Here is a 20418-nt window from a genome sequence, read left to right as displayed (position 1 = left end):
TTAATATAAACAGCATTTTCTTCCAAGGATCCTATCACAATCAATTTAATGAAAGTTTTTCCACATGGTCTGTAAACTGCAAGATGAACTAGTTGGCTATGCAGGAGCCAAAATTAATTTTGATCAAAGTGATACACATCACAATTTTATTTCTTTGGATAGAAAACAAAAAAAAAGAAGAAAAAAGATGCCAAACCACTCTTTGGAGGTTACACTAAAATTCTGAAACACAAATCCACAAGAGCCAGGAAATTCTATTTACAGTGAATCAACTTTAGCTTTGATTTTTCCTGGCATTCATTGGTTTGTTACCTGACTTCTGTGTTTAAGGAATTTTCATACTCTTGTAATAAAAGGAACAAATAAAGTATAGGACACTAAGTCCAATAAGCATTTTTCAAAATTTGCTTTCTAAGATTCAGGCGCTTCAAAAAATATGTGATGTTGCTTGTTTTCTTGCTGCTCAGAGATTTCTCTGACTCTGAGAAATGACTGACATTACTTTTGTCCTAACTGTACTATTTTAAATGCCATTCCATCCCAGGGGCTTTACACATTGCCTATAGGACATTTGTAGGACAAACACATTGAAATCTGATGAGACAACTTAGTAAGAAATGAATTGACAGAAGAAAATCAATTTCCGGTAGCTTAGTGAATATCCACAACTAGTGTTTTTCTCCATCCTGCTTGTTAAACATGATACCATTACCAAGGTGAGTTCCTGGGAAACGTGAGTAGACTCAGCTGACCTGGTTCTCAGGGTAAAGCTCATGTGCCCTTGCCATGGCATGCACCATGAACGTTCTGCTTTGGCAAGTGTCCTTCTCACTGGAACATCACCTTCCACTCCGGGCCCCACCTCTCCCTCTTGTTGATGACTGCCCCTTTTCACTACACCCTCACATCTTGGCATCATACAGTCACCAGTGAACACCTCAGCTTCCTTTGCTTTACAGCTCAGGTCAGGTAACAACACTGCCGGCTGTGCTGCTTGGTGGTTAGAACACACATTTTGAAGCCAGGCAGACCTGGGTCACATCCCCATTTCTACTTTCATAATCTGCACAACTTTTAGGAAGCTGCTCAGCTTCTGAGGTGGCAGAGATAACACCACCTACCTCACCAGTGACATCCTTATTCTGAAGATGGGATGAAATCATGTGTGTGAAGCATTTATTGCACTGCCTGACACAGACAAAAACCCGTGTGTGGCGTTCAGTGTCATATCCTTGAAATGGCTCCTCCCATAGACATGACTGCAACATAAACTGCTTTTCATGGGTTTTCTTATGTGATTTATTTGGAGTATGGTTTTTACTGAAATTTGGCAGCTGGAATTTTTAGGAGCCCAAACCTAGGCTAGTATTTCCCGTAAAAGATAGCGTTTACTGAGTGTGCTGTGAGCCAGGAGCTCTTCTAAGCTCTTTACAAGGAATCTTCACAACCCTGTTCACAGATGAGGCACAGGAGGAGGCTAGAAAATTTGTCTAAGTGTGGACAGTTATAACAACAGCTGACATTGGGCACTGCGCCAAGAGCTTTACTTTAATTACATCATTCAGGTATCACCTATGAAGCATGTACTTAAATATTCCTCATATTCTATTGAGGACACTGAGGCACACAGAGATGGAGTAATTTACCCAAAGTCATACATTTGATAAATGGCAGAGCACGGACTTAGACCCCCATGTGTCTCACCCTAGAGCCCCAGTGATGCCCACTCTCACCCAGTGTTACTGAGCCTTCTCACCACTTTATCAATACATAGCACATTGATTCTGCAAATCAATGAGGATAATAAATAGCTAACCTTCACGGAGCACTCGCTATGCACTAGGCATGAACCATAACTGCTTTCTATGCAGAACCTAATTAATTCCAGCAACAATTCTGTGAGTTAGGTCCTGCTGTTAACCCATTTTACAGAGAAGAAAACTAAGGCATCAAGAGATGAATAACCTTCTCAAGATAGCACAGCTCACAAGTGCCTACATCAGATGTAGAACTCCTGCCTGCTCCTCTGTAGCTTCATGCACCTCTAATTTTAAATGTAAATGACTATGGTGACACAAAATAGAAAACACCATTAAACACTCTTTTTAACTCCGTGTGATAACAATTCTGTTGACGGAGGACTCTTCCTGTCCTTTCCTCTGATGACTAGAGGCTGGAGAGTAGAAATTTTATTGTAGCCAGCCCTCTAGACTCTGATGAAAACAGTTAACAAATTCAAGTTTATTCAAGGTATTTATGAGACCAATATGAAGTTTACACCAGGGAGAGGAAATGGCATAATAAAATGGCTTCCATAAAGGCTTCGGGCATGACGCCTGCAAAAACCCAACCACACCTTCCTCCTTCAATTTGTGGCTGTATTTGCCTTTACAGCAGGAGATAATGCCAATGGATCATTAAATGCAATAACATTGACGTGTAAAAAAAAGCAGCATGTCATCTTCTATATTCTGAACTTAGAGCATGCCTCTCCCAATTCAAGGTGAAAGCCACCAGCATCTTAAATGAGATGTCTGCAGATGCGCAGATGCCCTCTGTGTCTCTCGTTTTTGTCTGTGAAACAGTGATAGTAGCTGTACTTCCTTTGTGTGAGGATTACATGAGTAAATGTAGGTAGAGTGCATAGAATAGTGTCTGGCCCAGAGGAAGTGTTGGTACCACTATTGGGTTTATCATGATTAAAGTGTCAAAAGCTCCAGCATTTTATTTGAAGTATTCTGGACACTCATATATAAAAAGGTGAGCAACGAAGCACGGAGTGGCTGATAGCGACCTTCATGGACTGTTCAACCGGGAAGTGCTCTGGGAGACACCCTTTTCAAGCCCTTTTGTTATAGAGGGAGCTGAGTCACCCAGCAGCCCCTTCTATGTGTCCAGGGCTGAAATGCAGGAGTCTGGAGGCCAGATCATCACGTGCTGCCACTATGGTGGACTCCTGACCTAGTGACAGCCGGAAGCAGGACCACCACCAGCCCTTACGAGCACTTCTGCGTGATTTAGGGGAAGGCTTCTCTTCCTCTGGATGGACATGGCCTCTAGCCCACTGCCCTACTTGCCACCTTGCCTTTGCTCACACCTCAGCCTACACATCACTAAGCAGGGGTACTACAGAGAAGTTCTAAAACAGAGACAGACAGAGAATCAGTTATCCAAGAAAAGCCACTTTGCATGTTGTGATTTTCTGTGAGGTCTATAAACTTGGTATTTCTTGTCTCTTTCCTCTCTGTGTCATTTTTCACTTGAAATGGCCCCACCTTGTCACTTGCAGTGCAAAAACCAGAGACAGCAGGAGAGCTTGGCCAGAGCCACTTGGTTATTTTGCAAACACTCTAAGACCTTTCTGGACCTCATTTTTTCGTTCTCAACAAAGCAGAGGATACTGTCCTTGATACTATTTTTATCCTATCAAGAAACGGTCTAGAATAAGCTTAAGAGCAAAAACACTTCTCATTAAATAGGTGTGTACTTTTTACTGGAGAAGACCCTCAAGTTCCAAAGAACTTAGAGGAGATGTAGAACATGGGGAGATTTGGCTGTAGAAACAGCTTGTTGCCAAGTACTTGCCATTGGCTTTCCTATAATATCTGGAGCTGCTGCTTCAAATTATCACCTGTAAGGTGATGCAAAAATGTACATGTTAATTTTTCAATTCATACTGGTTCAGATATACTGTAGTTTAATGGACATTTGGATGCCATTGCTTGAAATGAGATTTCATGTGATGATACCAAGGTTTCCAAAGGAGATATTAAAGTGGGATTGGTATCTGAAAAGAAAGTATAATATTTTGAAAGTATTTATAATATTTTTAAAAAGTATTTACTTTTTAAAAAGTAAGTACATGTATGTTTTTAACCTCTAAGACTCATCTATTTTACTAATCAGAGGCTGGTAGCCAGATGTATTCTACATTTAGGAAAACAGTAAAGGATTTTAAAATGTGAGACACGTCAGTTAGACACAAAGAAGACTTTTCTAACAAGGAAATTACCCAGGCTATAAATTTATCTGTGCAGGATGCTTGAAATGGAGTAAGGAGGGGATCTGATGGTTGTAAAAATACCAAATCTAGGGAAATAACATCAGGATGCATTTAGAAAATACCACGGACAAACTGCTGAGGTCCCAACTAGAACCCAACACACCCATACATAGAAACTGACAGCTGTGGCAGTGCCATCTACAGATCTCCATCTCTGAAGTGAAGTACTTTCCTCAGAAACACATTAATTTGAACACCATTCATTCCTGAAACTCACATTTCTTCTTAACTGCCATAATACCTGCATTTTAGATAAGTTGCCTTCCCTTCTCCAAGCCCTAGAGGAGACAATAAATTTGAAATAAATTAAGACAGACAGGAGTTGCCTAAATGGAAAAAAGATTTTTTTTTATCCAACCTAAATCAGGGCTTGAAACCTTTTACTTTTCAGTATATAGTTTATTATCGTCTATTGCTTCCAGTGGATTCTATGTTTTAATTAGTTTGAAAACATAGGTGTGATATTTTACAGAATGAAATCACTGCCCCTGTATTTAATTAAATGAACCCTATAAAAGTTGGATTTTAGCCAGGGGCATAATTTATACTAGGCTGAATTTAAAATTGCATTCATACTTTATATGAGGTCATTTGCACATGTAATAGAAATAGAGGTGACTGTGATATGCTGAACCTCAGAAACCAAATGTCCCCCATAAATAGGTACTTAGTTTCTAATTTGGAGAGAGTATAGAATGCCTTTTCCAAATACTACATTCTAAAATATCCTGAACTGCTTACAATTAAGTTGTAGAAAACTTTGAAGGCTCTCTGGGACTCTGTGTTTTGAAAGGTGCTACTGTATGACAATAGTTTAACCCATGGTATTTCTAAGTAGACCGTGAAAACCAAGCCTCTCTCTGGTTTATGGGCCCGGCTAGCATTCCATCGTGTGTAGTCTCTGAGTCACTCGATGTCTTGGTAAAACGCCACCCATAATGCATTCATCTTTCCATTTCTTAAGTGATTCCCATGTGTTGTAGCTTCATTTTTCCTCCAAGAACTTCTTTCAGTGACATTCTGTCAGCCAAGAAGAGAACTGGTCTCACTAAATAAGCTCAGTAAATTCTTGCTGAATGAGTGAATGACTGAAAGATAGACAGATGGGTTGTCAGTGAAATTTACCTCCCAAATGGAAAGCTCGCCAGCGTTGTGTTAGTTCTCAGGACCAACTGAAAAAGACAGCTACAAGTACCTCCTAGGAAGAGCAACAGCAATGTTATTCCGGCCCAAATTGAACCCGGAAGGAATGGTTCCATGCCCTCAGCATAACTGTCTGTCTTGTCTCAGGAGACCTTATGCTAAAGGACCTCTTTAAGGTCCCTTAGTGTCATGTCATATTTGCAGCAGTGATGTTTGCCTTAAGACTGATTGGATTTTTGCCATAATTACACCTGAGTCCCAGGGGACCAGCCAGAGCCTTAGGTGAATAATTTAAGCATTTAATTTATAATAAAATTTGCAATCAGCGTTTCTTGTTCCAAAACATTCCATTTACTTGGTTTTAAAGCTGCATAAACTGTTTTAAAGGCAATCTGCTCAATTGGGCAAGTTAATGATACTGAATTTGACCGGGCCAAACGTCACTGGGTGAGCATCCCGTCTGTAATCACAGCCATCATCGCCACCGTTTTGTGTAATGTAGATGCAATGCTAATCGTGAGAATAAAAGTTGTCATTCTCGGTTGGCTGATGGCGTGCACCGGAGTCATCATCTCGCTAAGAGTCTCAGTGATGTGATTCCAAGATGACAGTGTAATAAGTGTTATGTGCACAAGGTAATTCAAAACAAATTTGGCTGCAAAAATGGATCGTCTAGGATAGTAAACTCCCGCCTTGTCTCATCGTCTTTTAAGAGAATGTAATGATCCCTAAAATACCTTGTCAAGAAGCTCATGTGGCAGGGGTCAAGTCCTGTAAAATTTATCTGTTGCACCCCCGTCCTCCTCCAAGAATCCCAACTAGAGGGCTGAAAATACCCATGTGCATATTGGTACCCCAGGAACACACAAGACGGGCAGGGAGCTTCTGGGAAGTCAAGAAGCCTTTTGGCACACAAATGTCTCTTAAGAACACCTCACTAGGCTGGGTTTTGCTTATTTGAGTTATAGATTGTTTCCTCCTGGGAAAATACATCTCCTACTACAGGATCCCCAAGAGCACTGGAGTCTTCGTAAATTCTTATTGGCATTTAGGCATTACAAGTAAGTTATCTCATCTAAACTTTATATTACCCTAAGAAGCATGATGCTATATTTATTATGCAGATGAGGAAAGTGGAACTCAGAACAGTTAAACTGCCCAAAGCCCACGGCCAGGATTCCAATGCTAGCTTCATCCCACAATTGCCGTCCGTGCACATTCCACCTCTGAGCTGTAAAAAAGGAAGAGGTCACCTGGCTTGTGGAGGGGCTTATTTGAACTGTATTTGATTGAAAACTGCATGGGCTACTAAAATTGTTTTCTTGGGCACAGTTGTCAGAAATGCCTTTCTGTGGAACCCAGCTGTAGGCAGGGGGGACATTCTTGTGTGAGATGACAGGGCATTTCTCAGTCACCCCAAAGTCCCAGTTCTCCCTTTGGGGTTGCTACTGCTCTTCCCTCTGTAACCTGGGCAGTATGGATGTTGTTGTATCAGTGCTGTGTAACAGTACCCAAATCTGGACGGATTCAGAACAGCTTTCCTGCTTTTTGTAATTGAGTGTGTCTCAACACAGAGGAGGTCTTTGTAGCCAAGAATGCTTTTAACTTTAGACTGATCCAGGCAGGTTCTTCATGCATCATTTTCTTGGTACCATTTAAACATCCACTCAATGGTACTAGCATTTGGTTTATAAAAATCTATCCAAGTAAAGCAATAGTTGCCATCACCTTGCTATAAAAATGAACTAAGATGTACTCCTAATCAGAGAAGGATTTTCACTAATTATTTTACCCACATAGAAGAATGTCTCTAGGAATGAATGAGAAAACATTTGTGCCTAATTTTATAATATATCTATGTGATATTTACACTTTTTAGCATGTTTTGGACTGTAGGTAGTTAAGATCCAAGTCAAATGACCTAAAGTATAAGGAATGTATTATTGAATATAACAAGAAGTTTGGGGATAAGAGGTTCTAAACTTGGTTAGTTCACTTACGCTGATACTATTAGGACCACGATTCTCTCATTTTTCTACTCTGCCATCCTCGGTGTGTTAAGCTGGCCTCTGAGGCCAGTTCCCCACATGGTCCCAAGATGCTGCCACAAGTCCAAGAAAGCACGCAGATGACTTGTCTAGAGGCAAAAAAGGGCCCTCTCCTGTCTCATGTCCTAGTTTAAGGATGAACAAAACCTCAGAGCTCCCTAGCAGCTCTCTCATCCCATCCAACTAGCCAGAATTATACTGTATACCCATGTCTAAATCCATCAAGAGGCAGAAGGACCAAGACCACCATGATAGGCGGGAGCCCATCAAAATCCACACCTCACATCTCCCCCAGAGGGAAAGATATAGGATCTGGTAGAAAGGAAACAAAGAGTTCTTTTAGCAGAGAGGGAGCACTGGGGCGAGGATGGGTGCGTGCTGCCTAGGCAGCTGACACTGCCTGCTATAGTGTTTGTAAGAATTATGTGTCTCTAAAAAGTATAAACCCATAGGTTCCTTTCTGGACACAACTAGAAGATGCCTGGATTCTAATTCCCCTTCCTCTCCTCACTTAGCTTAGTGTTCCTCTTAACAAGAACAGGAAGTTATAAAGGAAAAATATACCATAGTAAGAGAATCCCATTCTTATTCCTTTTTGGCAAAAGGCCTGGTATTTATGTACTACTAAATAGAGGAAGAACAAATTTGACACATCTTGTAGCACCCACTCGAAAATCCTAATGCCTGAATTCATTGTGGGTATAACTAACATTGGTGCAAGCCATCCGCAGGGAATACCAAGGGCAGAAGACTAGGGTGACTGGGTGGTATTGACCACACCCACACCTCCTAAGGGTGCTATATGTTGCATTAATTTATTCTCAGCAACAAATTTGCTGTAGCATTGTAAATTCCTGTATTATGTGACTCTTGGTGTCACACATTTAATGAAAGATATGGCTCAAAGAGTTCGGCCCCAGCATGAATTCCACAGCACCCCAAGTTGTTTTTCATCCCCATCTACAACACATACCTTCCCATTGCCAAGCCCTCAGCATTCTAGGGTCTAAGCAGGGAAGCACTTACCAAGATCACTTGGGACAGAAAGCTAGAAAGAATTCTTTCTTGTCCTTTCATTCTTTTCTCAAAGGGAGAAACATGGCAACAGTTGTAGTGTTAAACCCTGCTTTCCAAGTCCTCCAGGATGGGGAATTTAAAAGTTTGATGGTTCAGACAGTTCCTTATTTACTGGTGCACTCAAGTCATTTTGTGACCCAGAGTTCTTTTCTGCCGAACTCCCTCATGTTGTAAATAAATTACTTAAGTGGATTGAATCCAAATCATTAATAACCTCCACTGGCGTGATTCATTTGGGCTTCATTACAAGGAAAGAATTCAACATCTATTTCTCAACCCAACAGTTGTTTACAACACACTTCAACCTAAGAGTTGTTGTCCCTACAGGGCCAGAGTGAAAGGATTTGGGGGAAAAAAAGAGAAACACAGCTTTACAATCAATACTTATGTTCTGCCTGGACAGAGGGAAACTGAGGTGCTCTGAGGATAGACCTAATTGTCAGCACGCTTTGAAGTCCAAGATACTAAGGGAGGAAAATGTATATATGCCAAATAGGAAAAGGCTGTGGTTCAGTGTTAATTTTGACATTTATAAATACATGCTAAAAACATGCACATTGCAAGAGTGGACTATTAATCTAAGAGATTTAAACTCAGGAATTGCTACGAGGAGTGACTTGAATGGGTCATTGTTCTCCAGAAAAGCTTTGAGAAGCTGAGCAACTTCTGCAGCCATGTGTCCTGTGGAATATGATTCCTATGCCATCATTTTACATTTGTTTTTTAAAAACCAACCAGACCACTTGAGGAATACTATAATATTAAAATATTGTGAAGCCTGATACATTTTATGCAGTCCAGTCATAAGATGTTACCAGACTTTCTGCACATAACTACCTGAACGTAGTTCCTTTGTTTTATGGGGGAAGGGAAAAGACAGGATAAATTAAATCACTGGATTTCCATCTAACTTGGAATGACTTTGATTTTTAGAAATAAGACTCTGATTTCTATTTCATCTTATGTCAGCTGTTCTAAAGATAGCTGGGTTGAGTGAGTTTTGATTGTACCACTGGGGAGAATCCTGGACACAGCGTCCAATGTTCTGACCCATCATAAACTAGTAAGGTCCTCTCATGAGGTTTGAGGCTGTAGGGAGGGAGATGATTTTACTTTCAGGCCTGCCAACTTCACAGGACTATGATGAGAGAACTGTTGAGACTTATCTTCATTTAAGTCATGCAGCAGACAGTAGTCGCTCAATAAGTGCAGGCTTTGAGGATGCAGTAATAGCAAAGCACTGCACACAATGGGAAACAAAACAGCAATTAAGCCAGCAGTCACTTCCCCCAAACGCTGGCCATTTGAGTTCCTTCTCCATAATACTTGCCGTATGCCGCTATGGCCTGAACTGTCATTTACTTAATATTTTCAATGGACTTTTTAAAGAGCGAAAGGATTAATATTAAGAGGAAACTTCATATTACTTCCATGAAGGGAAGACTGGTATCATCTGACACAAACTGGAAAAATACACACTATTAAAACATAACAATGTAATGAATTTCTAGTTAGCTATTATTGCCTGATAAAGGCTCGGAGCCTGAGGCTGGCCTTTTCTTTCACAGGCAAGATTAGCAAGTGATGAAATTGTGTTAAAGACATTCCACGGGGAAGCCAAGCCTTCCCGCTGTGAGATTTATTATTGCATGCCAGATCTGAATACCTCCAAACTCAATCTCTTTCCACCAGGCATTCTTCGGGAAACCTAAACATAGAGAATTGAAGTTCTCTGACACCACCACCTGCTTCTTTCTTTTAGCTGCTTACACATGAAAGCAGCCAATCCATGTATTTGTCCTTCCATTTTCCGCTTCATTCTAACCTTGTCCCACCCTAAATATTTTTCCACAGGTCAACGGCAAAGACTTATCCAGAGCAACTCATGACCAGGCTGTGGAAGCTTTCAAGACAGCCAAGGAGCCCATAGTGGTGCAGGTGTTGAGAAGAACGCCAAGGACCAAAATGTTCACGCCTCCATCAGAGTCGCAGCTGGTGGACACGGGAACCCAAACCGACATCACCTTTGAACATATCATGGCCCTCACTAAGATGTCCTCTCCCAGCCCACCCGTGCTGGATCCCTATCTCTTGCCAGAGGAGTAAGTAACCTAATCTTGAACCCCTAATGCGTTAAGAAGTATTTCCAAGTTGGTTTTTTTCTCTTCTATGTGGCGAAAAAAATTAATGCACCCTATAATTTTCCTCCAAGTTGCCCGCATTTAACTTTATTGTTTATAGAGGCAATAAATCGAATCCTGCTCAAAACCGCTCCGATATATTAATTACTTTATTATAACCCTGGAGCGGACTTATTCAAATTATATCCTAAGAACAGAATTACTTACAAATGTTGTAAAAGTTGTTTCAGAATAAAATGTAATCACCCCAAATGGTAATTTGAAGATCCTGCAGTTATTACTAGAGGGAATGTTGATCATTCTTTTAAATAGACAACAAAGTAAATTGTGTGTGTCAAGAGAGCCCTGGAGGTTGTGCCTTCTGCTTTCTTGGGTCTCATTTCAAGCCTGGATCCATGTAATAAGCCCGCACATGCCTCATCTAAGTACTGCATCAACCAATTAAATAACAGCTGCAACTCAGCACGCCACATGGATTTCTTTACACACAACTCTTCTCTCAACTTATTTCTGCCAGCGATAAAGAGTCCTTCAGTGGCTTCAAGTCAGAGAAACCTGATGCTCAAAGTGATTTCTAGTTGTGGAACTTGGGTAACTTACTTTGTCTTGTGGGGCTGTATTTTTCCTATATTAAAATGGAGATAACAGTATCAATCTCTTATCACTGAAGGATTAAATTAAACAATATGTGGGAAGTGCTCACGGGGCATATGGTAAGCACTTAGTAAATGGTAGCAGCGATCACCATTAATTTAGTGGGTGATGTAGAATATTCAGGAAAAAATGAAGAGCAGGACACTTTCTGTGATAGACTGCTGGCCTCCAAGGTGTCCAGTTTGACATAGCTTTTAACATAGCTTTTTGAGGCCAGGCACGGTGGCTCACACCTGTAATCCCAGCACTTCAGGAGGCCGAGGCGGGCGGATCACAAGTTCAGGAGGTTGAGACCATCCTGGTTAACACGGCGAAACCCCGTCTCTACTAAAAATACAGAAAAAATTAGCCAGGTGTGGTGGCGGTCACCTGTAGTCCCAGCTGCTCGGGAGGCTGAGGCAGGAGAATGGCGTGAACCCGGGAGGCGGAGCTTGCAGTGAGCCGAGATCGTGCCACTGCACTCCAGCATGGGCAACAGATTGAAACTCCATCTCAAAAAAAAAAAAAAAAGCTTTTCATGTGTGACTTTGCACATCTGAGGACACAGCCTCTCCAGCTGATGTTAGGGTCGCCCCTGTGTTTTCCCATCTCAGCTCCATCTCGGATCAGATCATTGACTTGATACATTATTTCAAAGGGCATTTTCACCTCTTACAGGAAAATCCACTGGGTAATACCTGTTGGATTCCTACTGGTAACTCAGTAGCTGCAATGAGCATGTGTTTCCTGTGGTTCAGTCAAGTTCCGGATAAAAGCTTCCCCTTCATCCCTTGGTCTTAGTGGCTAGCTGTCATTGGAACCCAGGACTCATTCCCCAGGCTTGACAGAGTAGGTTTGGCGGCAGCTGGTAGCATAAAGACAGAGGACAGGGCATCCGTCTCACATTCACTCACAGTGTGCACATGTGCAAAGAACTATTATCTCCTTTATTTCTCATGACTGTCCCTTTATACAGATGAGGAACTGCAAACTCACCAGGTTCCACTGAGCTGATGGAAAGGCAGGTCAGTCAGACCCCGACTCCCAGCTCTGAACCACAGTACCCTGTAGTGGCCCATTCGATCCTCTGGAACAACTGGCTGATTCACTGAGTACGATTATCCAAACCATTTATCTGACGTTATAGACCAAACTGCCTCACATTATTGATGAGGCCTTTAAGGCTACTTCTGACTCTCAAATGTTGACCTGTCACAGTGACGGGCCTTTTAGAAGCTAAACCTGTAATTTCCTCTTAAGTCTAGTTAACATGACATGAGTTTTCCCCGGGGGGGCGACTTGAGAAATGTCAGAAGAGTCCAGAGGTCAGACTTCTTCAGGTTCTGGCTGCAAGGTCAGACAACAGCAAGAGCGTGTGTCGGGACTGAATGGGGAATGTTAAGTTGATGCTTGAAAGCCCAGACCTTCCAACAGTATCCTCAGTACTAAAAGCCCTTTAAGTGCAGGCAGTATATTTGCCTGATGGGTCCAGAAAATTGAAAGCCAGTCCTTGTTTGAATGGCCACTCATGTCTGATCTGTTGTTTCAAAACTAAGTGCCTGGGAGGGAAGACTAGAGCCCATTGATTGCTGTGCTGACCTTTGAGAACGTGAAGGTTTGGGTCCCCAGCCAACAATCAGAGGCTGAAGCTTTGCATCTGGCACCGTGGACTGTTAAGCTCCTTTCAAAGCCACTGATGGAGTATGTTATGATTCCCACTGCCTTTGCTCCTTGAGGTTCCATTAATGATGTTTCCAAAGATGTCGTGAGTTCTGTGGACTGTGTTTTGCATATGTTGTCCTAAGGAAACATAAGCTTTCCAGTCTCCTAGCAGAATGAATGTGTGTATACTCATTATATGTAAACATATACACACAGATGCACTTATGCCTACATGTTTGTACGTACATTTCAACCATGTAAGTGCATACTGTACATTTGTGATACCAAACATATTATTGTGGGTAACATTCAAAAAAACACAATCCTAGGTAACAGCAGAACAGTTTCAGTCTCAGCCTTTTGAACTGATCTCAGAGGCCAGCACATATCTTAGACTGTTGCCTGGGCTCGAGCCTAGTTCTCTGCAGAGATAAAATCTAACAATGAAGCAATAAGCAGTAAAATATTGTCCTGTTTGCTGCGTAGAGATGGAGTTACAAATTAGTCACGTTGCATCACGTGACTGGCAGGCTCCGGGATGGGTTCTGCAAATAACAAAGCCCATCAGGCTGGCACTTTGCATCTTAAGTCCTTCAGGAGGAAATGGACTAAAGGCAAATGGTAAAATTAGGATGATGGAGGTCCTGACCATGCTGAGAGCCCCATCCAGAGGGAAGTGAGTCATGAAAGGGCCCACACCCTGGGAATTGCTACTTTGCCACTGGACTGACAATGGGTGTAAGAGAAACAGATACTGACAATGGAAGCAGGGCTGTAAAGATGTTGCATCTCTTTTCAGGCATCCCTCAGCCCATGAATACTACGATCCAAATGACTACATTGGAGACATCCATCAGGAGATGGACAGGGAGGAGCTGGAGCTGGAGGTATGAAGAACGTCCTTGTCTCATTTTAGGAGTCATTATTAAGAACACAGAATGCCTAATACGTTCTCTATAAGCATAAGTCAGTTTACAGATGCTGATGGAAAATAACAAAAGCAGAACCACTTTTACTCATGCCCTTTGAAAGGCACAACGGAGATTCTTCTTCTCTCCTTGGAAACAGAGCTTAATAATCAAGTCCCAAAAGCAGAAATGTAAACTTTTTTTTTATTTGAATCACTTAAAAGATAGGACAGTAAATCCTGTCGTCAACCTTTGAATCCACATAATCCATACATTCTTGTAACTAACATAAGCCTCCTCACCTTCCTCCCTTTTATGTCATCACCACTCTTTACTCAAAGGCAGATGGCTGAAGAGTAGGTGGATAAATTACTTGAGTGAATGCTAGCCCGCCCTAACAAAAGGGTTTGTTCACTGCTTCACTTGCTTCAAGTTTGCTAACATTGATATAGAAGAAATTAAACAAGTCCGTAACTCTTCATAAATGTTATTTGAGGCCACACAGTAGTAAAGATTCAAGATGCTACATAATGTCAAATAGGTCTCTGTTAAGGTTTAAAATATTCAGAGGACACCAGGTTGCCAAGAGAGTTCTACTTCCCATTTTCCTTTTAATAAGGGTGATAGAAAATACAGAAAACACTAACTTGTATAATATATTTATATTTTGGGGGAAACACTTTTATATTTCAATGGGGTTTCAAAAACTATAACAGCATTTTTGAAAGCTGATTTTATGGAATAAGGTAAAAAGACACCTGATGTTGACAGGTAAGCCCTTGGGTACCATCAAAAGGTCACCCAAGAAAAATCGAACATTTTATCCAATTTCATGGCTAACTGTTGTGTAATCTGTGCTGTCCTACCAATACTTCTGAAGTCGAATTGTTTAGTGGCAGTAGGTTCTGTGCAAGAACAGAAGCAGTTGAATAGTAGAAAACAGCTGTTCCTCAACTTAAAGTTACCAAGAGTTCTCATTCCAAGACAGAAGTTAAAAATCAATAAATGTGTGCAAACGATTACTTAACTGACGGTTAGCCAGATACAGTCAAATCAAAGGACTTGTTGCCAGTGGCATGACTGACTCTATGCAAGTTTTCAAAAATTTAAAATTTTCCCTAAATGCACCTGGTCTAAACAGGAATGGCCACTATTCTCACTATAAAAACTTGACTGTTTCTGCTTGCTGTCAGCCATTTACCAAAGCGCTTGCCATTTAACAATTGCTCCAGGAAATGTAGTTTTGTCATTTTCAAAAATCAGGATTCTGCCTCTTATTTAGTGTCCTATCACCCCAGCTTCAGGGCTGTTTGGTGAAGCAGCCGTGACTCCTTCAGGACACTTGTTCCTTAATTTGTTAATGTATGTTCCTTCCAAAGGGGGTTCATAATGAAATACATTTGGGAAATGCCAGATTGAAGAAAACTAAACAGATTTCTTGGAGGACTTCTGAGAATCTTGACTATCTAACTAGCATTGGTAAATCCCCTGGGGGAGTGGGCAGAATTTCCCCCACCTCTCTGACCAAGTACCTGTTTATATCTCCTCAGTCTACAGTTCTCTGGAACACTGTTGGAGAAACACTGCTTTCCAAACAGAGGGCTATTTCATAATCTTTATGGGACCACACTGCTTTTTGATGATGTAATTGTGGCAAAGTAGAGTTCTTTTATAAAGCTGTAAAGTGTTTCAGAAGCTAGAGTTATGAAGTAGTAGAGACTTTGCAGTCTTTGGTATTTAGTTAAACTTGACTTTATAGCAGTGGGTTCTTTAGCCCTTTTTTTAGTTTCTAATACCTTTGAGAATCTGATGGAACCCACAGCCCCCCTCTGGAAAAATCCTCCTGTCTGTGAGAGCTTGCATATGGTTTCAGGAGATTCACTGAGCCCCCACAGTATCTGCCCAATTTGGGCCACTCTGCCTTACAGTTTTTTTCTTATATCTGAATATCACCAGAACTCTTATGTGCTTTGTATTTCTCTTTAACTCGACTCAACTTATTTAAACTACGGTAATTTTATTTTAAAGGAAACACTATAGCACTGCCTCAAGCAGAAAGTCAGCATCCATTGCCTTAAATAGAAAATCCCATACAATTAAATACAGTGGACACAAGCCAGTGTTATTAAATCCTGGTGCTCAATAAAGGTGCCTGCTGAGGGTTGGGAGCCTGGGGCCACTACATCCTGCCTTTTCTCTAAGGAGATTAGCTAGTATTAAAGAAGTGTTAAGACTAGCCCAAACTGAGTCTTTCTCCTCAAAGCATGAAGCACCTGAGAGCATCCTGCTTTCAGCAGGAGGGAGCCACTCAGAAACTGTTCCCTAGAACCCTGTTGTTCAGAGTGTGGTAGGAGGACCAGCAGCCTGGGTGGTCAAAGTAGAGTTCTCGCCTAGAAGATGTGGGAACTGCAGAAACTTGGCCCCTCAGATCTTCAGAATCAGAATCTGCACTTTAACAAGGTCCCTAGGTACCTCGGTGCCCATTAAAGCCAGAGGACCCCTGACCTACAGGCCACAGGCCCAGATAAAGCAGCCCAAGCTATCATTTCCTCTTATTCTCCTGAGTCACACCAGCGAGGCTTTGGTGGTGCCTTTCATTCATTGCAGTGTCAAGATGTGCGCCCTAGTCACGAATATTGTCCACACTGTCCATGCAGAGTAACATTATCAGGGCCTAGGAACGACTGAGCCCCTCGTAGGCATGTGACACTGTGTTCCTAAGACTGCTTCTCTCTTTTCATGAATAAAAGCAGACACAACGCAGGTGTTTAGAAAACTAGTCTAGTATTAATATTTTAAGCTAGACCTTGGATGCCATCAGACTTTATATTCGTGTTTATTTTCAGTTCTGTTCATTTTACTGTCTCTTACGTTAAATATACTGTTTGGCCCTAGAAATGCAAAATCAGGAAGTCACCACTCTGCCTGCCCTTAAGGAGCTCACAAGCCATTAGGACCATTAGACATTAGCTTTTCATTTCTGCTTAAACAACCAGAATAAGGGCATTCTCCATCTCTAGCCCCTTTGAACGGTTACCCTAGAGTACTGTGAGTCCATAGCAGCCAGGAAGTCTTGCTTTAACATTTTGTCCACAGCAACTCAGATGTCACCAGGTCATGTCTCTTACCTAAGTACCTTCTCATAAAGTGAACCTGGCAGTTCTGGACAGATGTCGTCCTCAGTTCTGTGGTGGTGATGGCTCAGGCCTCCTAGGCCAGGAACATATCAGCTAAGGCCTACTGCAGCCACTCACCAGAAGGGTCTCCACTAGAGAACAGTAGCTGCGCCTCCAGCATTGCTCTGTTTCAGAGGTGTATCTCTCTGGTCAATCAGTTCGAGAAGGTTAATTAATAAACCCTACGTGCTGAGAAGTGAGTTTCCTAAAGTGGGCCCAGTTTTCAGGGAGACTGGCACGTGCCTGTCATCCCTGCTTCTACACGAGATTTCTTAGAACTGTCGCAGTCTGCCTTCTAGATTCCATCCTGTTTTGTTCTAACTCTTGGGTTCAATTTTAGAAAAATCAGGCTGTTATTTAAGTAAGGGGCCAATCTCAACAGACCACTTATCATCTAAATTGAATTGGACTAAAGTGAGCGCCTTCCAAAGAACAACCAGTTCCATGGATATTATATACGAGGAAAATATGTATGAGTGTGTTGAGATATTATTAAAGCAAATGCACAGAGAAAAATAGATGTTCTGGCCAGACGCAGTGGCTCACGCCTGTATGAGGGGGTGGATCACTAGGTCAGATTCGAGACAAGCCTGGCCAATGGTGAAACCCATCTTCTAAAATACAAAATTACTAGGCATGAACAGATGTTCTCCCTTTTAAAATACACAAAATGATCATATTTAGGTAAGTGTCAAATCCCTGTTATTATGAGACTGCTTAGAGTTAAAGGGATTACACTCAAGTGTACCCTAGGGTTGAGCAGACAAATAATTACCCATAAATTTTCAGGCACTGAACACCTGCTCTACATCTTCCTGTAGGCAAATAAGAAAGAAAATACATGCCCAAAGAAGGCTTTTTCTTTTGTCTATTGTTTTAATTTCCCAGGCAATTCATCAGTAGCATCCTATGTAGGCTGCGAAACTGCTGTCACCTGTATTGTATTCTCAGGATGTAATTCTGAGACCAGAAAGGAAAGGAAAACTACAATTTCAATAGGAGACTAAAATGCTCTCCAAACCTGGTTTTATAGAGGAAGCTAAGTATATCAGAAGGGAACCAGGATTGACCTGGAGATTATGCAGGATGCCCCAGCCAGTCTAGAATTTTTTTCTTTAGCCTTTGAGGCCCAGGACAAGGAAGGGATCCTTAAGGGAACCTTTCCTGGTCAGCCCCATCCTGGATTGAATTGGCTTCCTCATTACTTTTCCTGTGTAATCAGGGTCTTTGCCATTTTTTTGTACTACGCCTGCAAACCAGGACCTATCTCGGCCTCAATCTTTTCCCAAATGTCACCTCTCCAGAGGACCTTCCCTGGCTACTCTCTGAAGCACCCCTGTGCCACCAGTACCATTATTTAGGGTTTTTTTTTTTTTTTTTTTTTTGAGACTGCGTCTTGCTCTGTCGTCCAGGCTGGAGTGCAGTGGTGCAGTCTTGGCTCACCACAGTCTCTGCCTCCTAGGTTCAAGCAATTCACCTGTCTCAGCTTCCCAAGTAGCTGGGGTTACAGGTATGTGCCACCATACCTGGCTAATATTTGTATTTTTAGTAGAGACAGGGTTTCGCCTTGTCTGCCAGGCTGGTCTCAAACTCCTGACCTCAAGTGATCTGTCTGCGTTGGCCTCCCAAAGTGCTGGGATTACAGGTATGAGCCACCGCACCCTGGCCCGTTACTTACTTCTTGTCTTTCTTTCCCACTAGAATACAAGCTCCCTGAGAGCTGGACTCTTGTCTAACTCATTTACTGGACATTCCTTTTGCCTAGACCATGTCTGGCATATAGTAGGCACCCAGGAAATATTTTTTGAATGAAGGAATAAAATGCCTTGTTACCCTATCTCAAACATAAGGTCCTTGAGGGAAAATGCAGTCTTTAGAGATACTTCTATATCCCACATAGCACCATCACTCGCTACAGAAACTGTTGAGATAACTTAAATGTGCACAGCAACCTGGACCAGTAAGTTGAAGAGTTATGCTTGAGTGGCCAGTCTTCCTGGAGGTGGATAAAGCATTGAAATTAGTCTTTGAGATCCCCTTTGATGAGAGTTTGAATCAACAAGGTGGAATGGCCCTCTTAATACTCTTAATTGGAATATCGTTTCAATTTCATCTGAAATGTCAGGCTTAACTGTTCATTTTTATCAACAGTCCATCTAGACCAGTAAGCAACAAGATACCAGTAACAGGGGTAGCTGTAATCCAGATAATGCTACTACATTATTCATACCAGTTTGATTAATAGTCTTCTTTGAAATCTTATCTCCATCACAGACAGATAACATGTTGATAACTTCTATGCTTTCAGCAATATGCTCAGTTGTGTAAAACTAGATGAGAGTCACACAGAAATGCTGAGAATTTACAAACCACCCAGTAAGTTTGAGGAATTTTACTTTCCACTGAGCCCCAAAATATTGTATCTTGTTTTAAAACCACAGAATGGCTAAGTTTGTCGAAGTTCAATGACTTGCTCAAGGCAACCTCCCTCATTAAAGATGGAGCCAAACTGGTTTTTCATTTGGATCATCCTGCCTTGGACTCTCAAGCTCATTCATTCAATTTTATTGAGCACCTACTGTGCACAGCATACAAGTCTAGACACTTCATTATTCGGCTACTATTGCCTTACTGTAATCTTTATAAGAAAACAAGGTAAACCATAAATCCATACAGATCCAGAGGCAATACCAGCTCTTACACTGTTGTTTTTCAAGAGCTTCTGAAAGTCTATTATGGATCACTCTGTGCTTAACTGTCAGCAACCAGATTCTTCTCTGTGATGTTGAACCATCCCTTGAAAATTAAATGACCAAGGCTAAGTGGTATCCTGTGCCTTCTAAATGAAGCTTTTCTAGCTTTTGTTTAGAGTTCCTAAGAAGGGCCAGATAAGGCAAGGAAATATTATAGCCCACACCATCCTATCTCACATCAATGTCAAGTAAATACCTAGAGTAAGCTCCAGAATACCCTTTGCTCTTTTATTATTGGAAATGTGCTTCACTGGCATTTGTTCATCCAATATCACTGATCCTTTGATAACACAGACCACTTCTAAGATAGAAAACTGCTCCTGGAGTGCTGCCCTTGAAGTAGAACACTATCATTCTTATGTCTGTTTTAAAGATCCAACTAAGAATGTGACTGTCCCCAGGACGGTTTGTCCTGAGAGGATTTGTGATGGGAGTTAAAGGCTAAACGCAGCGTTGGGCTCTACGCCATTCTGCTATTGTGAGGGAGTATGTGTTCTAAAATGAATACTAACTGGGAACAGAACTATTAATTGGACCCTCTTCTGTCCCATGCAAAAATGTCAAACAGCATTTATGGAGAATCGATTACTAATTTACTAAACACAGATGAGGTTAGTGGCAACGTATAAAAAGTGTGTAAGGAAGGAAGCGTAAGTGGTTCTTGATTCAGATGAAAATATCTTAAAGCAATAAATGTTTTGAATATCTTCTGTTCCAGCCTGAAACTTTGTTCTAAGAAAGTTTTCTCCCTGATTAAAAAAAAAAAAAAAAAAAGTCAGTCATAAAGATTTGTTGGAGGAATTGACAAATTCAG

General features: G+C 41.5%; 1 protein-coding gene across 3 annotated transcripts in view; it reads left to right on the top strand.

Annotated features, from left to right (window-relative positions):
- PDZRN3 (PDZ domain containing ring finger 3) overlaps positions 1–20418 on the top strand; it is a 242894-nt gene that overhangs the window by 211036 nt on the left and 11440 nt on the right. For all 3 annotated transcript variants that reach the window (XM_032149506.2, XM_032149507.3, XM_032754995.2), the window contains 2 exons: positions 10186–10433; positions 13567–13654. In XM_032149506.2, coding sequence (XP_032005397.1) covers positions 10186–10433; positions 13567–13654 — 336 coding nt within the window. The remainder of the gene's footprint in view (positions 1–10185; positions 10434–13566; positions 13655–20418) is intronic.

Source organism: Hylobates moloch, unplaced genomic scaffold, assembly GCF_009828535.3.
Source record: "Hylobates moloch isolate HMO894 unplaced genomic scaffold, HMol_V3 SCAFFOLD_4, whole genome shotgun sequence".
Classification (NCBI taxonomy): domain Eukaryota; kingdom Metazoa; phylum Chordata; class Mammalia; order Primates; family Hylobatidae; genus Hylobates; species Hylobates moloch.
This window is presented reverse-complemented; position numbering and strand designations above follow the sequence as displayed.